Source organism: Pipistrellus hanaki, assembly GCF_964339955.1.
Source record: "Pipistrellus hanaki genome assembly, chromosome: 8".
Classification (NCBI taxonomy): domain Eukaryota; kingdom Metazoa; phylum Chordata; class Mammalia; order Chiroptera; family Vespertilionidae; genus Pipistrellus; species Pipistrellus hanaki.
In genome coordinates, this window is record NC_140510.1 from 86,051,743 (window position 1) to 86,071,273 (window position 19,531).

General features: G+C 56.2%; 1 protein-coding gene across 2 annotated transcripts in view; it reads right to left on the minus strand.

Moving 5' to 3' along the window:
- GULP1 (GULP PTB domain containing engulfment adaptor 1) overlaps positions 1-19,531 on the minus strand; it is a 91,890-nt gene that overhangs the window by 29,887 nt on the left and 42,472 nt on the right. For both annotated transcript variants that reach the window (XM_084892462.1, XM_084892461.1), the window contains exons 3-4: positions 7,108-7,176; positions 5,546-5,607 (exon numbers count right to left, since the gene is read on the minus strand). In XM_084892462.1, the coding sequence (XP_084748588.1) occupies positions 5,546-5,607; positions 7,108-7,135 (90 nt within the window). In that variant the 5' untranslated portion in view covers positions 7,136-7,176. The remainder of the gene's footprint in view (positions 1-5,545; positions 5,608-7,107; positions 7,177-19,531) is intronic.

A 19,531-nucleotide genomic window follows, 5' to 3' on the forward strand; every position in this document is an offset into this window, starting at 1 on the left:
TCCTTTCGTGACAAAGGGAGGAAGGCCTACCCTCGGGCCGGGCGCCGCTCCTCCGAGTGAAACGGGGTGCGGGCCCGAAACGCAGACGTGCCTGTCCTCTAACGCCTGCTGTCACTGGTGTGGCCTGGACCGCCGTGAGGCTGCTGCACCGGCGTCCGGGAGCGGCTCTCCCCGGGGCTCCCTCCTGGACGCAGAGGCCCGCACAGGCCGGGAAGGAGCAAACGAACAAGCCCGGATCCAGAGCAGGCGGAGGCGGCGTCCGGCCTGGCTGTGGACATCCCTTCCCTCCTGCCCGCAGGGGCCCCGGGAGCCCTGGGGAGCAGGCTCTGCACCAGAGCAGGCCGTTTGCTCACAGATGCTCACTGGAGTCCTACTGTGTGCCTAGGGGGAGCAGACTCTGCACCAGAGCAGGCTGTGTTAGCTCACAGACGCTCACTGAGACCTACTGTGTGCCTACGGGGAGCAGACTCTGCACCAGAGCAGGCCGTTTGCTCACAGATGCTCACTGGAGTCCTACTGTGTGCCTAGGGGGAGCGGGCTCTGCACCAGAGCAGGCCGTGTTAGTGAACAGACGCTCACTGAGACCTACTGTGTGCCTACGGGGAGCAGGCTCTGCACCAGAGCAGGCTGTGTTAGTGAACAGACGCTCACTGAGACCTACTGTGTGCCTAGGGGAGCGGGCTCTGCACCAGAGCAGGCTGTGTTAGTGAACAGATGCTCACTGGAGACCTTCTGTGTGCCAGGCACTGGGCTGGGTCTTGGACACAGTGACGAACAGAGCCATCAAAGGTCCTGGGTCCTGGCTCTGCCCTCGATGGGGCTGTAAATGTCACCTCGGAGAGCAGCTTCCTCTTTGTGTGACGTGGGTGAATGTCCCCGCCCTGCGGAGGGCCAGGCAGAGCTGCAGGCAGGCACGCAGGCCTGCTTCCAGCGGGAGACGGTCCCCCGTGCTGCAGGGAGCCGGCTCCTCGGACCCAGAGCCTGAGCGATGCTGGACACAGGGTTGTGACCCGTCACCCTCCACAAGGCCAGGGCCTGCCTCTGCTTCTGTTTGTGGAAACGGCATGGTTTACTGATGGGGCTAAAGTGCTTCTGCGGAAGCCGGCGTCCTGGCTGAGTGACCGCGGGGAAAGGCAGAGCATCCATCATCCCGCGGGCAGGAGGCAGGCGGTGACCTGGGGGGGCGGGGAACTTTGGGGAGCCAGGGGAGCCCTCTCCGGAGGCTCTGCCAGCAGCCAGATGCTGAGGGAGCTCACACCTGATTTCTCTCATGAGCTGAGCCGAGCCTCTGCTGGTAAAGTGAGCAGTGGCCCTGAGCCCTGCTCCCAGCTCTCATCCTGCTCCGGCAGCAGCAGGCACTCTCAGTCCACCTCTCACCGCACGTAGTCAGTCAGCTTACTTTTTTATTCCCTGTCTTTTTCTTTAAAAAAAGAAAATATATATATATATATATATATATATATATATGTATATATATATATATGTGTATATATATATATATATGTATATATATATATTGATTTTTAGAGAGGAAGGGAGAAGGATAGAGAGAGAGAAACATCAGTGATGAGAGAGAATCATGGATCAGCTGCCTCCTGCACGCCCCCCACTGGGGATGGAGCCGGCAGCCCGGGCCTGTGCCCTGATGGGGAATCAAACCCTGACCTCCTGGTTCACAGGTTGATGCTCAGCCACTGAGCCACGCTGTCTTTTTCTTTTTAAGGACAACTCTTTTTGTGTTTTCTCAGCACTTGAAGGCGATCATCCCTAATCAGCACCTCTTCGTCATCACTGCGATGTGTAATTAGTTCGCCTTAACCCTGATTTGATTTGATTTCCCTCGGCCTTTTAAAAAATAAATCTTCAGATTCCTGGGCCGCTTCCGAGAGCGTTTTGCAGCTGCGATTCGGAAGTGTAATCCTGGCATTAGCACAGACCTTTATGTCTCCATCGGGCTATGTCTGAAAACTTAATGACCCGATTAGTGGAGCTAATTCCAAGTCACATAAAAATCTTCCCTGCGCGTATACAGGATGGTGCTGCCGTATATTCGTTTTCTGAGAAAGAACTGCACCGCTCTTGTTTACCCTCCTATCTCTAATTAACACACCGGGTGCTATTTTCACACCGCAGGGCCGGTATCCGGAGGAAAGCTTTACCCCACGCACACCTCTGTATAAACAGGACTGGTTTCAAGTAAGCCACTTACTTTTTAAAAAATATATTTTATTGATTTTTTACAGAGAGGAAGGGAGAGGGACAGAGAGCTAGAAACATTGATGAGAGAGAAACATCGACCAGCTGCCTCCTGCACACCCCCCACTGGGGATGTGCCCGCAACCAAGGTACTTGCCCTTGACCAGAATCGAACCTGGAACCTTTCAGTCCGCAGGCCGACGCTCTATCCACTGAGCCACACCGGTTTTGGCTAAGCTACTTGCTTTTTAACCCTTTCTTGGTTAAGCATGTTGTGGCATGCCGTGGCAACTCCTTGTCTATCGGGCTTGATGGGAAATACACGCGCCGACTCAATCCTGCAATCACTCTGTTTTCACTGAAAAGCAGGCGGTGACCTGACAGGCACGGAGGGGTGACTGTGGGCGAGAACACGGCTGCAGATCTTTATTTCCGAGATCCTAACTGTCTGCTGCTGATCCGCAGCCAGCGTGAGCATCCCCTGGAGGGCTTACCGCAGTCCGCGGACACTCTGGGCACCTGAGTCCCGGCGGTGTGAGGATCCGCTTCTCCTGCCGGGACCCCCGAGGCCACACGGCAGACCGTGCGCCCTCGTTAGCTTCTCCCGGGTAAAGCTCCCTCCCCGACCGCGAGGGTCCGCGCCGGCGTCCGTGCTTCTCCGCGGGCTGCAGGCCGGGCCCAGGCGGCATCTGCTCCGTGCGGAGGGAGGCAGCGGCTGAGCGCCCACAGGAGGCGACGTACAGTGTCACCCGCCTGCAGCTCAGGCAGCTTCTGACGGGCCAGCAGGTCTCCACGGTCCCAGAGACCCAGCGTTCAAGTTAAGGGTAGTTCTAACGGGCCCTGGCCGGTGTGGCTCCGTGGATAGAGCGTCAGCTGCAGACTGAAGGTCCCAGGTTCGATTCCCGGAACATGCCTAGGCTGCAGGCTCGGTCCCTAGTAGAAGGTGTGCAGGAGGCAGCCGATCCATGGTTCTCTCTCATCATTGATGCTTGTATCTCTCTGTCCCTTTCCCTTCCTCTCTGGAATCAATTTATATATATATATATATATATATATATATATATATATATATATATATATATATATGTGTGTGTGTGTGTGTGTATGTATATATTATGTGTATATATATATATATATTATATGTATGTATATATATATATTTTTTTAATATCTATATTTTTTAATATATTTTATTGATTTTTTCACAGACAGGAAGAGAGAGGGACAGAGAGACAGAAACATCGACCAGCTGCCTCCTGCACACCTCCTACTGGGGATGTGCCCTCAACCAAGGTACATGTCCTTGAACTGAATCAAACCTGGGACCCCTCAGTCGGCAGGCTGATGCTCTATCCACTGAGCCAAACCGGTTTTGGCAAAATATATATTTTAAAAGGGAGTTCTAATTGAAACCTTTTAGCCCTATAGAAACCCCTTTTTCAGCATGAGACCTTCCGATCTTTTATAAAAATGTGTAATCCGCGGTTACTTTCTCTTGAAGGAAGGAAGCCTACCGCCGTCAGTAATGGTGTCGCACAAACAGAGCACGCCCCACCCCGGGTGGTTTTTAGATTGTTTCCCGTGGTTTTCTTAGTTCCTCACGGGCTGAGGGACCATCTGCGGGGAGGAGGGCCCTCCCACCTCAGTTTCCCCCGTCAGGTCACTCAGCTTTCCGTGCTCAGTCACGGCAATCCGACCCCCACGTGAACACACCGAGCCGTTCAGAGCGGACAGGATTTCAAATGCAGTGGTTTTACAGAGAAAATGTTTTTTTAAATATATGTTTTATTGATTTTTCACAGAGAGGAAGGGAGAAGGACAGAGAGTTAGAAACATCGATGAGAGAGAAACATCCATCAGCTGCCTCCTGCACAGGTCCCACTGGGGATGTGCCCGCAACCAAGGCACATGCCCTTGACCAGAGTCGAACCTGGGGCCCTTCAGTCTGCAGGCCGACGCTCCATCCACTGAGCCAAACCGGTTAGGGCCAGAGAAAATATAGTAAAGCTTTTTTTTCTTTTTTCTGCAGTCAGCAGAAAGCCACAGTTGCTCACTGCACGTCCCCGGTTGGGGAGCACTGGGGGCGTCCGGGCGCCTGTGACTCGGTCCTCTGCTGACTCAGACGCGGCCAGCCCTCCAGAGCGGCCCCATTACGCCCCATCGACTTTCTGTCCCATGAATTTTTAAAAACGCTTTTCCTGAAATAATGCCCCGTGCCCGATCTCATTCCGCCCCAGCACACGGTCTGCTAACCCGCAAACTCTCCAATTCTCCCGTGAAACTATTTCATCGCTTTCAGTTCTCCCCACTCTGCCTCCCCGGAGGAGTCCCTCAGTCTGACACCCTCACACTCCCAAACTCGCTCTTCACTCATTCCCGTCCCTGCCAACGGATGTCTCTGACATCTGTCTCAGGTTTGGTGCTCACTAACACCAAAACAATACCTTTTAAAAATATATACATGTTTTTATCCATTTTTAGAGAGAGAGGAAGGGAGATTGAGAGGGAGAGGGAGGGAGGGAGGGAGGGAGGGAGGGAGGGAGGGAGGGAGAGAGAGAGAGAGACATCGATGAGAGAGAATCATTGATCGGCTATCCCCCCCCCCCCCCCCCCCCCCCCGCACACCTCCTACCGGGGATCAAGCCCTCGAGCCCTCAACCCGGGCACGTGCCCTGACCAGGAATCAAACAGGCAACCTCCTGGTTCACAAGCTGACGCTCACCACTGAGCCACACCGGCCAGGCAGTAACACCTTTCTTTAAAGACCATTTCGTTCATTGCATTCACTCCTCCAGTTTTCCAACATGAACCGAATCTTTGAAGACGCTGAGTATAGGTTGCTTCTATTTATTAAAATGCAGCAACTGAACAAAAGCTTCACCAAAAAATGACTTTTTCCCCCTTAATGGCTGAAGCTGTGTGTTCCCTTCCTGGCATGAAAAATTACCTTCATTAACACTGCGGCTCATTTCCCTCATTCCGGGTTAGTTTTTACATTTTTCTGAGTAACGCAACATTATGATGTTTAAAGGACACCAATTTGTGGGTTATTTTATTTCCTGCAGGCCCTGATTCGGCAAATCACTTTCGCAACAACCCAAATCATTCAAAGGCAACGCAGGCATTCCATAAACAGAAAGCGCAAAGGGCACCTCTTTAAAAACCCCTCATTGGAGGAAAAGAGCTTTCCTGTACCGTCCCACAGAGTGACTTCACTTAGGCAGACGCTCCTCGGGGTCATGTGCCCGGAAATGCCAATGCATACACACACTCGAGGGTCAACCAGGAACAGCTCACACCATCATAAACGCACAAGCCAAACGCGGGGACAGTCCAGGAACCACGTTACCTTGGCGTTGTAGGGGATGTAGTGTTTGGACAGAGCTTCCGGCGTGTGCATCCATGTTTTGTCTGCAATGAAGAACACACAGGTTAGCTCCCTCCCGGGTGCCGAGGGCGCCGGTCCCGTAGCGTGTGTGTGTGTGTGTGTGTGTGTATGTGTGTGTGTGGGTGTGTGTGTGTGTGTGTGTGTGTGTGTGGGATCTGAGGGCGGAGAGCGCCTCCCGGGGCAGAGAGAAGACAGGGCGGGGGAGAGTCACACACCCTTTCTGATCTAAAGGTCCCGCTTCTCTCTGAGGGTTTTCAAACCATGCCAATGTGACTGCGCCCCCAGGGCCGTGAGTAATTACGCCAATTATGTGATTAATTTGGCGATAACGCTCTCATTTTACTCTCATAAATTACAGGTGATGTTTCTTAATTCTCCAATAAAAAGAGTCATTTTCTCTCCACTCACTATTTAGCAAAGAATGAACAATTTAAAAAAGGGGGAATTTTAATATTAATTAATAACTGCATTTATATAAAACAGAAATAAGTCTACCCACTGGGTCCATTTAGAAATCAATATAACATTAGGATGCATTTTTAATCTAAGCTTGCAGAAACGTTAATTGTGACAATCTCGATTTGAAATGTTTTAGATTAGAGCAACAGAATATTAGAAATAAAAGTAGCTAAAAGGATAGGAGATGCTGAAACTAATTTGGATTGTATATTCTTGAAAGAAATATAAAGCATACTTTTCGTTCCATTTTTAAACTTTATATTTATGTATTTTTATTACTAATTTTTGTGTAATAAAATTTTATTTTAAAGGTTCAGGTAGGAAGCTAACGGGAGGAGAGGCACCCGGGGCTCACGGGCATCAGAGGAAACCCTGGTCAGCACCGCCTGCGTGCATTAACCCCGAGGCCTGGCAGCAGAGGACCGGAAGGAAGCGTAGGGAGAATGAGACGAAGAAGGGAGTAAGGATTTCAGCTCAGGACGCTCTACAGCACACCAGTGTTCCTGTGGCCATATGTTCCCCCGGCCTTCATCCTGTGGTTGTATGTTCCCACGGCCTTCAAACGAGGCAAGGCCCGGGTGGCGGGCTCCATCCCAGCGGGGGGCGTGCAGGAGGCAGCCCATCAAGGATTCTCTCTCACCATCGATGTGTCTATCTTCCTCCTCCTCTCCCTTCCTCTCTGACATCAATAAAAAATATATTTAGAATAAAGAGGTACACAAAGCCTCGAGAAAGAGGATTACAAGCAAACAGAGAAGGTCCAGGAGGTCTGTGTTTCGTTTTGTTTAAGATAGCGTGATTAGAGTAATGAACTGAGAGATACGGTTTTATTACTGTATTACCACAGAATTATTTGTAGATATTGTTTTACTAGTAAAGGAAATAAGAGAGAAACATTATTTTACTATTGGTGTATGTTTTAAATCAGAAGCATGCTACAGGCCAAATGTCTCTTAGCCCTACCCTTACCAAGAAAATAATTTCCTAGCGTCCCGGGTCGAGAGGCACCTGCCAGCCATGGGATTAACGGAACTGACCCCGGGCCTCTGTGTGGACACACTCACCTTTCTTCCTGCTGAAGGCGCGGTTCATGGCGGGGGCCAGCGGAGAGCTCACTCCAGCACACGGTGTACCTGTAAAAGCAAGATATTAAGAGTCAGTGAAGACGTGCTGACCAAACGCTTTTAAGCAAATGCATTTAACACTTAAAACATTTACAAACCGTCTCCCAAAGGACACTGGATAAGAACAAACATCAGTACTCAAATGTATGGTGGCCCAGCAGGCAAGACTCCTCCAGAATTCCTACCTTTTCTTTATCTTTTATTTTTTCCTACGGCGCATCTGCCACTAATTATATTTATTTGCAAATTGGAGGGGGAAATCCAATAAGCAGACCACAGCTGGGAACAGAGCCACGGAGAGCCCACAGAGAACAGGGCCGGCTGCTCTCACTGAGCCAGCAGCGAGGGAGGGACACTCACAGCCCACAGGACACCAATTAGATCGACTAGCAGCTGTCTTATGTCACACGAAGAAAAACATGAAAACTAAAACAAATGATACTTAACAAATCTTAAAAACAGGGCCCCCAAATGAAACCTTTTCCAAGGAACTTCACTATACCCCAAAATTTTGTTCAAAAATATTTTAAAAACTATAAAAATAGGCAATACCCAACATGATAAAATCCACAATTTCTGGCAACTAAAAAAAACAAAAACAATCAGGCATGCAAAGAAGAAGAAAAAAAATGGGGAGAAAAAAATCCATCAGAACTGGTCCAGAAGAAGGACGCGGTAACAGGAGTGACAGCCACGGCATTCAGAGACACTCCATCTGCTCAAGAAGCCACACAGAGCGAGCAGGTAATCAGAGGCGGAGACGAGATATAAAAGCGACCAACCCCAGCTTCCAGGAAACCACAACTCGGGGCAAAACACACACCTGATGGGACTAATGGCCGGTAAGTCACTGCGAAAGAAGAGAGGTGAGACTGAAGACAGACACAGCACTCGCCACCTAAAATGGAACAGACGGAGCGGAGGGAGGAGAGAAGGAGGGAGGGAGGGAGGGAGGGAGGGAGGGAGGGAGGGAGGGAGGGAGGGAGAGAAAGAGGGAGGAAGGGAGGGAGGGAGGCAGGGAGGAAGGGAGGGAAGGAGGGCCACTAAATTGTGGGAAAACATCAACTTGTCAAATAGTCTCTGAAGGAAAAGAGAGAGAGAAGAGGAGCAGAAAAATATTTTTTTTTGGGGGGGGGGGGAAAGCTGATAATTCTCCAAAAACATAAACCCAAGGATTCAAGAAGCTTAACAAACCCCAAATACAAGAAACAAGAAAACGACACACACATCAAAATTAAACTGCTTAAATCCGGGAGAAAGAGGAAATACTAAAAGCGGCTAGAAAATAAAAGGCACAGTGCATACAGAGGAAGGTCAGAACGGCAGCGGTGCTCACCATCTTCAAAGTCCGGAAGAACTAAAACTGATGTAAAAAGAAAACGCAGTCTCATCATGTGAGGGGAAAGTCAGAGTGATTTCTTAAGACCTGTTTTGAGTTTCTTCATTAAACACCAATATATATATATTGCCTTTATCTTTCTAAAGGATCCGAGGCAATAGATCCTTCCTAAAAGATCCGTTATAATAAATTATAAATATTGTTAGAAAAATTTATAAATTCATTTGATATGTAGTAAGTGTAGCAATGCTCAAAAAATATAAAAGAATATTTACATGTAATCAATAAAACAATATATACACACTGAGTAGCCAGATTATTATAATCTCTAAATGCATAATAATCTTACCACTCAGTGTGTGTGTATATATATATATATATATATATATATATATATATATTCATTCATTCATCATTCATTCATTCAGGCCTGGTACATGAATTCATGCATGGGTGGGTTCCGAACAGCCTGGCCAGGGGGAGGCGACATGGGTGGTTGGCCAGCCTGCCTGCTGGTCTAACTCCTGGTTGAGGGGACAATTTGCATATTAGCCTTTTATTATGTAGGATATACACTGAGTGGCCAGATTATTATGCGTTCAGAGATCATCATCATCTGGCCACTCAGTGTAGTTCCTAATTTATTGAAACATTATCACTCTAAGTTTAAAGCCAGCTGGAAGCTTTAAATTGCTAAGTAAACATTTAAAATACATGATAAACACGAAAGGCAAAACTCATTACATGAATTATTTTAATCCCAAATTTTATTTAAAAATCAGTAACCCCACTGACAAACACTGTGAGGCCAACTGTACTAATTACTCCATACATTTTACCTTTTGTAGGCTTACGTTTTTTAAAGTTGGAGTCAACAACCATTTCTTTCTTTCTTTTTTTTTTAAAGCATTGTATACAGCAGTTACTTTTTCATTTTTTAAACACATATTTTATTTATTTTTTACAGAGAGGAAGAGAGAGGGATAGAGAGTCAGAAACATAGATGAGAGAGAAACATCCATCAGCTGCCTCCTGCACACCCCCTACTGGGGATGTGCCCGCAACCAAGGCACATGCTCTTGACCGGAATCGAACCTGGGACCTTTCAGTCCGCAGGCCGGTGCTCTATCCACTGAGCCACACCGGTCTTGGCAACACCCATTTCTTTAAATAGACCAGCAGGTCCAGGTTGGAAACTGATTTGCCGGAGGAAACGCGCTGATATTTATAGACGAGTCCCAGCCCCGGAGCGGCCGTGAATGAGAGGCCGTTTCCTGCGTGGAGCCCGCGGCCCACGCCCCCTCAGCAAAGCCCGGTCACAGCACGCTGTGGCTCAGCCGCACGCCGGTGCGCACACTCGAACCCGTGACACAGCTGCTGCTGCTGCTGCGTTTTATTGTGTCCAGCGTGTGCCTTTAAAATCAAACTTTTTTTTGGAATTCTTTCAAGGATAAAGCTGTTGTTTTTTTTAATCTAAAAACTGATGAAAACGTCATTCACATATAAGCCATTAATCACTTTAAAATCCAGCCCCGGCCCGGTTGCTCAGTGGTTAGAGCACCGGCCTCCGACAGAAGGGTCATGGGTTTGGTTCTGTTCTGCAGTACGTGCCTGGGTGCAGGCTGGGTCCCCCGCACCCCTCGGGGTTCAGGGGAGACAACCAACCGATGTGTCTCTCTCACGTGGATGTTTCTCTGACTCCCCCCTCCCTTCCACTCGCTCTAAAAATCAAAGGGGGGGGGGATATATCCTCAGGTGAGGATTCACTCACTAACTCACTAAATACACACATGCATGCATGCACGCATACATACATACACACATACCTGCAGTCACCATGGCAGTGCTGGGGCGGGGGGACCACAACACTGTGCAGAGGCTGGGGCAGCGGAGGCAGCCCTCTGCCCTCTGCCAGCCGGAGGGGCCCGGCTCGGCCCTGTCCGTGTCCTCGGGACCAGAGCGGGCCCGGGAGGCAGGGGGGCTGGGTTCTCGGGCGGCCTGTGGGAACCCCCCAGCCCTTCCACCAGTGCCTGCACCTTTTCAGCGTGCTTTGTGGATGTCAGAGAGGAGGGGAGAGGGAGAGGGAAACACGGATCCGCTGCCTCCTGCACGCCCCACACGGGGATCCAGCCTGCAGCCCGGGCCTGTGCCCTGACCCGGAATCGAACCCTGACCCCAGACCGGCCGGGCTATTGCACTAAGTTTCCCTCGTTGCCTTAATGTCTTTCTCTGTAGTGAGGTAATCACGCAGGAAATAAATGATGCCAAGAGGAACATTTTGACGGCAAATAAACCCCCGATATGGAACAGACATCAGCTCCATAGGACACAGGACTCTCCTGCCTGGGCCCCAACAGGAACCCAGGACACGGCTCCTTCTGAGCCTCAGGTGTTGAAGTTCTTTGTGTACGTCCCACTCGATATTTCCCCCATTTTAAAAATCATCACAGCATCATTTCTCTGCTTTTTATTTATTTCTTAAAATAGATTTTTATTGATTTCAGAGAGGAAGGGAGAGAGATAGAAACATCAGCGATGAGAGAGTCATGGATCGGCTGCCTCCTGCGTGCCCTTCACTGCGGATGGAGCCTGAAACCCCGACCAGGAGTCGAACCCTGACCTCCTGGTTCCTAGGTGGATGCACAGCCCCTGAGCCCCGCCCGCAGCTCTGCCTTTTACTGTGGTTGTACCCAGAGCACTGTGCCTCCCAGGCCTGTGGTTCTGCCATTTCAAGACCACTGGCCCCACAGCCTCTGAGGACTGTGGCTCCGGCTCCGAGGAGGCGACATCGTCTTTGGGAAGGTCTGGGGGAGGGTCCTGGGGGAGGGTCTGGGGGAGGGTCTGAGGGAGGGTCTGGGGGAGGGTCCTGGGGGAGGGTCTGGGGGAGGGTCTGAGGGAGGGTCTGGGGGAGGGTCCTGGGGGAGGGTCTGGGGGAGGGTCCTGGGGGAGGGTCCTGGGGGAGGGTCTGGGGGAGGGTCTGGGGGAGGGTCCTGGGGGAAGGTCTGGGGGAGGGTCCTGGGGGAGGGTCTGGGGAGGGTCCTGGGGGAGGGTCTGGGGGAGGGTCCTGGGGAAGGTCTGGGGGAGGGACCTGGGGGAAGGTCTGGGGGAGGGTCCTGGGGGAGGGTCTGGGGAGGGTCCTGGGGGCGGGTCCTGGGGGAAGGTCTGGGGGAGGGTCCTGGGGGAGGGTCTGGGGGAGGGTCCTGGGGGAAGGTCTGGGGAGGGTCCTGGGGGAGGGTCCTGGGGGAAGGTCTGGGGGAGGGTCCTGGGGGAGGGTCTGGGGAGGGTCCTGGGGGAGGGTCTGGGGGAGGGTCCTGGGGGAGGGTCTGGGGGAGGGTCCTGGGGGAAGGTCTGGGGGAGGGTCCTGGGGAAGGTCTGGGGGAGGGTCCTGGGGGAAGGTCTGGGGGAGGGTCCTGGGGGAGGGTCTGGGGGAGGGTCCTGGGGAAGGTCTGGGGGAGGGTCCTGGGGGAGGGTCCTGGGGGAGGGTCCTGGGGGGGGTCCTGGGGGAAGGTCTGGGGGAGGGTCCTGGGGAAGGTCTGGGGGAGGGTCCTGGGGAAGGTCTGGGGGAGGGTCCTGGGGGAGGGTCCTGGGGGAGGGTCCTGGGGGAGGGTCCTGGGGGAGGGTCCTGGGGGAAGGTCTGGGGGAGGGTCCTGGGGGAGGGTCCTGGGGGAGGGTCCTGGGGGAGGGTCCTGGGGGAAGGTCTGGGGGAGGGTCCTGGGGGAGGGTCCTGGGGGGGGTCCTGGGGGAAGGTCTGGGGGAGAGTCCTGGGGAAGGTCTGGGGGAGGGTCCTGGGGGAAGGTCTGGGGGAGGGTCCTGGGGGAGGGTCTGGGGGAGGGTCCTGGGGGAAGGTCTGGGGGAGGGTCCTGGGGGAAGGTCTGGGGGAGGGTCCTGGGGAAGGTCTGGGGGAGGGTCCTGGGGGAAGGTCTGGGGGAGGGTCCTGGGGGAAGGTCTGGGGGAGGGTCCTGGGGAAGGTCTGGGGGAGGGTCCTGGGGGAGGGTCCTGGGGAAGGTCTGGGGGAGGGTCTGAGGGAGGGTCTGGGGGAGGGTCCTGGGGGAGGGTCTGGGGGAGGGTCCTGGGGGAGGGTCCTGGGGGAGGGTCTGGGGGAGGGTCTGGGGGAGGGTCCTGGGGGAAGGTCTGGGGGAGGGTCCTGGGGGAGGGTCTGGGGAGGGTCCTGGGGGAGGGTCTGGGGGAGGGTCCTGGGGAAGGTCTGGGGGAGGGACCTGGGGGAAGGTCTGGGGGAGGGTCCTGGGGGAGGGTCTGGGGAGGGTCCTGGGGGCGGGTCCTGGGGGAAGGTCTGGGGGAGGGTCCTGGGGGAGGGTCTGGGGGAGGGTCCTGGGGGAAGGTCTGGGGAGGGTCCTGGGGGAGGGTCCTGGGGGAAGGTCTGGGGGAGGGTCCTGGGGGAGGGTCTGGGGAGGGTCCTGGGGGAGGGTCTGGGGGAGGGTCCTGGGGGAGGGTCTGGGGGAGGGTCCTGGGGGAAGGTCTGGGGGAGGGTCCTGGGGAAGGTCTGGGGGAGGGTCCTGGGGGAAGGTCTGGGGGAGGGTCCTGGGGGAGGGTCTGGGGGAGGGTCCTGGGGAAGGTCTGGGGGAGGGTCCTGGGGGAGGGTCCTGGGGGAGGGTCCTGGGGGGGGTCCTGGGGGAAGGTCTGGGGGAGGGTCCTGGGGAAGGTCTGGGGGAGGGTCCTGGGGAAGGTCTGGGGGAGGGTCCTGGGGGAGGGTCCTGGGGGAGGGTCCTGGGGGAGGGTCCTGGGGGAGGGTCCTGGGGGAAGGTCTGGGGGAGGGTCCTGGGGGAGGGTCCTGGGGGAGGGTCCTGGGGGAGGGTCCTGGGGGAAGGTCTGGGGGAGGGTCCTGGGGGAGGGTCCTGGGGGGGTCCTGGGGGAAGGTCTGGGGGAGAGTCCTGGGGAAGGTCTGGGGGAGGGTCCTGGGGGAAGGTCTGGGGGAGGGTCCTGGGGGAGGGTCTGGGGGAGGGTCCTGGGGGAAGGTCTGGGGGAGGGTCCTGGGGGAAGGTCTGGGGGAGGGTCCTGGGGAAGGTCTGGGGGAGGGTCCTGGGGGAAGGTCTGGGGGAGGGTCCTGGGGGAAGGTCTGGGGGAGGGTCCTGGGGAAGGTCTGGGGGAGGGTCCTGGGGGAGGGTCCTGGGGGAGGGTCTGGGGGAGGGTCTGGGGGAGGGTCCTGGGGAAGGTCTGGGGGAGGGTCCTGGGGGAGGGTCCTGGGGAGGGTCCTGGGGGAGGGTCCTGGGGGAGGGTCCTGGGGGAGGGTCTGGGGGAGGGTCCTGGGGGAGGGTCCTGGGGGAGGGTCCTGGGGGAGGGTCCTGGGGGAGGGTCCTGGGGGAGGGTCCTGGGGGAGGGTCTGGGGGAGGGTCCTGGGGGAGGGTCCTGGGGGAGGGTCCTGGGGGAGGGTCCTGGGGGAAGGTCTGGGGGAGGGTCCTGGGGGAGGGTCCTGGGGGAGGGTCCTGGGGGAGGGTCCTGGGGGAAGGTCTGGGGGAGGGTCCTGGGAGGTCCCGAAGGCCTTTGAAAGAGGAGAAAGAGTCTGGCTGCTCAGCTCCAGCTTCGTGTATGAGGCTCGGGCTGACGGCCCTCAGACTAAAATCTGTACAACAGACATCGTCTGGAGAGTCCGTTCCTCTTCACAGGCACAGCCACAATCTCAGAACCGCACTTCAGCTGCAAATGCCCTGCCTTTTTGCTGGGATTGAAAGGGTTTCTTAAAATTTTCATCTCCTGTGCTCGTGTCAGCTGCTTTCAGACTGGGATTTGTACAGGAAGTCCTGACACTTAATTCTATCAGCACCCACCAAGGCGCACAGACTCCCCGTTTTAATCATTCCGGAAACTTTGGCTTCAGGAGCGTTTTCTCGAGGGGGGAGGAGGAGAGAGGGACAGAGAGAGGAGAGAAGTGCTCCACCCCAGCCTGCAGCAGCCTCAGGACTTCCCGGTCCCAGAGCATCTCACCAGGCCCAGCTTCCCCGGAGGAAACTGGCGGCAGGAAATCTAACCTTTAAAGCAGCTTCAAATGTTTACCCGGCGGGCGGGGCGGTCCTCCTCCTGTCTGCGGGCACCCCTCTGCCCCAGCCCTGCCCTGGGCCTCGGGGCCCGGAGGCTGCGGCCTCTGCCACCAGCCGGTCCCATTTCCACTCCGCGGGACCACCGGACCCTTTAATCCGAGCCGGTCTGTGGCCCTCCTCCCGGGAAGGTCTCCCCTCCGCCCTCCGCCCTCCGCCCAATGGGGGCCTCGCGGCGGCTGAGCCGGAGAGCCAGGCCAGGAAGTCCCCGCCCGCCCGCCCGCCTGCCCGCCCGCCTGCAGCAGGGGCTGGGCCAGGACCCACCCTTCCCCAGGGGCAGATAAGCCTGGGGCAGACAAAGCCTCTCCTAGGCCGTTCCCTGCACCGCCCATTAGCTGCCCGCCTGGGCCGGGCTGATCTGAATGGAGCACCTGCTCCCCTCCCCACACTCAGCTGAACTGCTCTCCGGCCCCCGGACCCCCCAACTCTCTGACCGCCCTCCGCTGGGGCCGGCCCTTCCCGCGGCTCTCCTGAGAACAGGCTGACCTCTGACCTCGGCCACCGGTGTTCGCCCTGCAGCCTCTCTGCCCCCCAGTCCCCTACCTCCCACCCTTCTCCCCAGCCTCTGGCTCCTCAGGAGGGAGCGCCCTCTCCTCCCAGCTCCTAGGATGGGGCACGGCCTCCATGACAACCGCCCCCCCCCCCCCATGCCCTTCCAGCTCAGGTCTCTCCGGCCCTCCGTCCAGGTGTGTGTTTCAGTGGACACTCCGCTCGCTCGGACGCACAAAGGTTTCGGCAACAGAGCCCAGGACTCCGCTGAGGGAATGTGCTCTCCCTCACAACTGCTGCCCTCTCACCGCCGAACGGACTGCAAAAAGGATGGCCCAGACCCGGGGTCAGCACACCGCGGCTCTCGAGCCACACGCGCCTCTCTGGCCCCTGGAGTGTGGCTCTTCCACAAAACACCACGGCCTGGGCGAGTCTGTGCTGAAGAAGTGGCGTCAGAAGAAGTTTAAGTTTAAAAAATGTGGCTCTCCAAAGACATGTCCATCGTTGTCCTGCTGATCTTTGGCTCTGTGGACTCATGCGTTTGCCGACCGCTGCTCTAGAAAAGCCATTTTGTTTGTGCGTTTAACACTTGGCTGTCTTTACACCCACTGGGTGCTGATGCACAGTGAGTACGGCTGGATGACCATGCGGATGGACAAGCTCGGTCTCAGACAGCGGGCGCCGTGGGGTCACACACACACCTGGGCGGCCGGAGTCTGCTGAGAACGTGTGACATGAAAAAAGGCCGAGGGTGCTTTCCGGGTTAAGAAGTGCTCCCAGCGGCCCGGGGATGAACAAACCAGAGCCCCCTAAGCACCAGCGGGCACGGGGCTGTGTGATACCAGCAGACCGTTCACTTCCCTCGGAGAAAACTACCGCAGCCAGGATCCGCCTCCGGGGCAAGAAAGCTGTGGACGAGGTGAGTTAGGGGACCATGGGGTGGGAGCCATGCATATTTTCAGACCAAACCCCCCTGGCACCCAGTCCTGGCTGAGGCTGTCCCACACCCCCGGGCGGGGAGGAAAAGCTGGCTCGGGCGGGAACACAGCATTCTCTGCCGGGGCCGCTGTCCACAGACAGACAGGCTCGGGGACGGAGCCTCCAGGTGGCCTGGCCATCCGTTCCCAGCCGGCAGCTCCCGGGTGGTCACCCCCGGCCGGAACCGTCTCCATAGCATGTGTCTTCCCTTGGGGAGCCCTGTCCACGGTTCCCGGGAGTCCGGTGAGACCCTTTGAAATGTCCCGTCCTGACCCTCGGAGGGCACACTTCCTGCTAAAGATCTAGCAGGGGTCTTCAAACTTTTTAAAGTGGGGGCCAGATCACGGTCCCTCAGAGAGCTGGAGGGCCGGACTATATGAACTACTAATTCCTACTGTAACACCTCAGCTGCGCTCACTGCCCAAAAAACCTGGCGGGCAGGATCAGACTCCTCTGCGGGCCGCATGTGGCCCACGGGCCGTAGTTTGAAGACCCCTGATACAGCCTGCGACACCGGCGTGGCTCCGGGGATAGAGCGTCGGTCTGCGGACTGAAGGGTCCCGGGTTCGATTCCGGTCAAGGGCATGTGCCTTGGTTGCGGGCACGTCCCCAGTGGGGGGCGTGCAGGAGGCAGCTGATGGATGTTTCTCTCATCGACGTTTCTAACTCTCTGTCTCTCTGTAAAAAATCAATAAAACATAAAATTAAAACAATATCTATAGCCCACTGTGCTCCCCTCTCCCCGCTTGCTCTCCTCCTGCATTCCAGGGGCACAGAGGAGCTTCCGAACCGCCCGGTGGAGCACGGAAGTCCTGCCTGGCCTGCCATCAGATAAATGGCTGAGATAACCCTGCGGAGCGCTGAGCCCGGCCTTTCTTCCAGCGCCGGGGGCGGTGGCGAGTGAGAAAGGTAAGGAGTCCTCAGTGACCGAACACAACACTGAGACCGGACAGCGGCCAGACTGGGAACAGCGGTGTCAACACGGGCCGCAGCGCGGTGGCCCGGAGCTGAGTGAAGACAGAGGGCGGTGGGCGGAGCCAGGACAGTGGGCGGGGCGAGGGCGGTGGGCGGAGCGAGGGCGGAGGGCGGGGCGGTGACATTGGGCGGGGATAGTGGGTGGAGCCAGGGCGGTGGGCCGGGCGAAGGCAGTGGGCGGGGCAATGGTAGTGGGCGGGGCCGGGGCGGTGGGCGGGGCCGGGGCGGTGGGCGGGGCCGGGGCGGTGGCAGGTGCAGGGGGCCCCAGGTGGAGCCAGGGCCAGCCCAGGGCCAGGGCAGAGGCCGTGCCCAGGGTCCCCTCCTCCCTGGCACTCACTGGCCACGCCGCTCACTGCCCTGTCCTCCCTGGAGGTGACGTCCAGCCTCAGCTGCGGTCAGCGCCCGGAAAAGCGCAGAGCCAGCCCGGACCCCGAGGCTGTGGTGCTGTGAGGACCAGCCGGGTGATAACCTCCGCCCGAGCAGGTCCTCCTCCGCCCCAGCCGTCCTCCCCGCGGGTCTGGCTCCACACCCTCCTCCCCGGAAAGCCTGGCCAGGGGCTTTGGTTTGATTCACGAGGGGAGATTTCCTTTGCTCCCTCCTCTAAACACCAAAGGGAGGGTGGTAAGGCTGTGATTAGCTGCTGTTTTCCTTCCAGCGGTTTTCAGAGCAATGACAACTGCAGGGCGGGTCCTTGTCCAGGGCCACCTCCCCTCCCTGACCTCCCCTCCCTGACCTTCCCTCCCTGACCTCCCCTCCCTGACCTCCCCTCCCTGACCTCCCCTCCCTGACCTTCCCTCCCTGACCTCCCCTCCCTGACCTCCCCTCCCTGACCTTCCCCCTGACCTTCCCCCCCCCCCCCGACCTTCCCTCCCCGACCTTCCCTATGGCTGGCCATCAATGTGGACCCTCCCTGACCTTCCCTCTCTGTGTGTCACCAGTCCTGCAGCCAGACGCCCTCAGAGGAGGGGCAGGGTGATCACACTGTAATACGCATTTGGGGCATTTCCCTTGCATTGTGAATATTAGTAATATTATTTGGGGGAATCATCCATTTGTAATTCTACACATCGCATTTGTTAGACCAAGCATGTCAAACTCACAGCCCGCGGGCCAGATGCCTCATTCACCAGCATTTGGCCCGGGTTAGCCTCTGAGTTTGACCTGCTAGGAGCGGACGTAGAGAAATGGAATTAGCTGAAACCTACACGCGTAAATTAGAAAAGGAGAAGGAAAGGAAAGAATCCTGATGAGAACAACTCCCTGAACACCCGAATGAATGAAAGAGTGAACGAAGGAACTGGGCAGGGCCATCTGAGCGGACGCTATCCTAGACTTCCTTTCAAGTTCAAGCCGAACCAGCCTCTCTCTGCACTGCCGATAACGTGGCAATAACTCACTCGGCCACAGTCTCCAGCTCCCCGTCCAACGCATGTTTCTGGGCACACCTCCAAGACGCCCAGCCGAGTGTCACCGCGGGAACTGCTCTCCAGAAATGCATGGCCGTCTGGAAAATCTATGGCACCAATACCCGCTCTCATTCCGGCTCTGTGGCTGTGCTGCGTCCCTCACGCTGCTCTCCCCGGCCAAGGGCACGGTGCATCTCCTGGTGCCTGCACCATCTGTGTGCCGAGTCCGTCACACGCTCAGCTCTGTAGCCTGTTACTGGGCGTGTGTTCACCATCCAATTAGGCATTCCTCCTTCTTCCTTTCTTCCTTCCTTCCTTCCTTCCTTCCTTCCTTCCTCCCTCCCTCCCTCCCTCCCTCCCTCCCTCCCTCCCTCCCTCCCTCCCTCCCTCTCTCTCTCTCTCTCTCTCTCTCTTTCTTTCTTTCTTTCTTTCTTTCTTTCTTTCTTTCTTTCCCATTGATTTTTTTAAGAGAGAGTGAGTGGGAGAGAGAGGGAAACATTGATGTGACAGAGCCACATCGGGTGGCCGCCTCCTGCACAGGCCCTGACCAGGGTCAGGGATCAAGACTGCACCCGAGGTACGTGCCCCGACCAGAATCAAACCCGGACCCTTCCGTCCATGGCCAATGCTCTATCCACTGAGCCAAGCTGGCTAGGGCTCCACCCAACTTCTTTAGTGAGAAAAACACACAGATGTGCTGGGAAGGCAGGCCCAAGCTGCAATCCAAAGACATAGCCCACGGGGGAGGAGAGGAACACAAAGAAAGGTTACCGATGAGGACAGAGAGGAGAGGAGCACAGAGAAAGGTTACCGATGAGGACAGAGAGGAGCACAGAGAAAGGTTACCGATGAGGACGGAGAGGAGAGGAGCACAGAGAAAGGTTACCAATGAGGACAGAGAGGAGAGAGGAGCACAGAGAAAGGTTACCGATGAGGACGGAGAGGAGCACAGAGAAAGGTTACCGATGAGGATGGAGAGGAGAGGAGCACAGAGAAAGGTGGACGCTCCCATTCGCTGCAGGCGCGGGAGGAGGGGCTGGAGGAGACGAGCACTGGATCTAAGAGCGATGAGGGACTCAGTAAGCATCTCCCACGTGCCTATCTGTGTCCGCTCTGCAGTCCTGTGC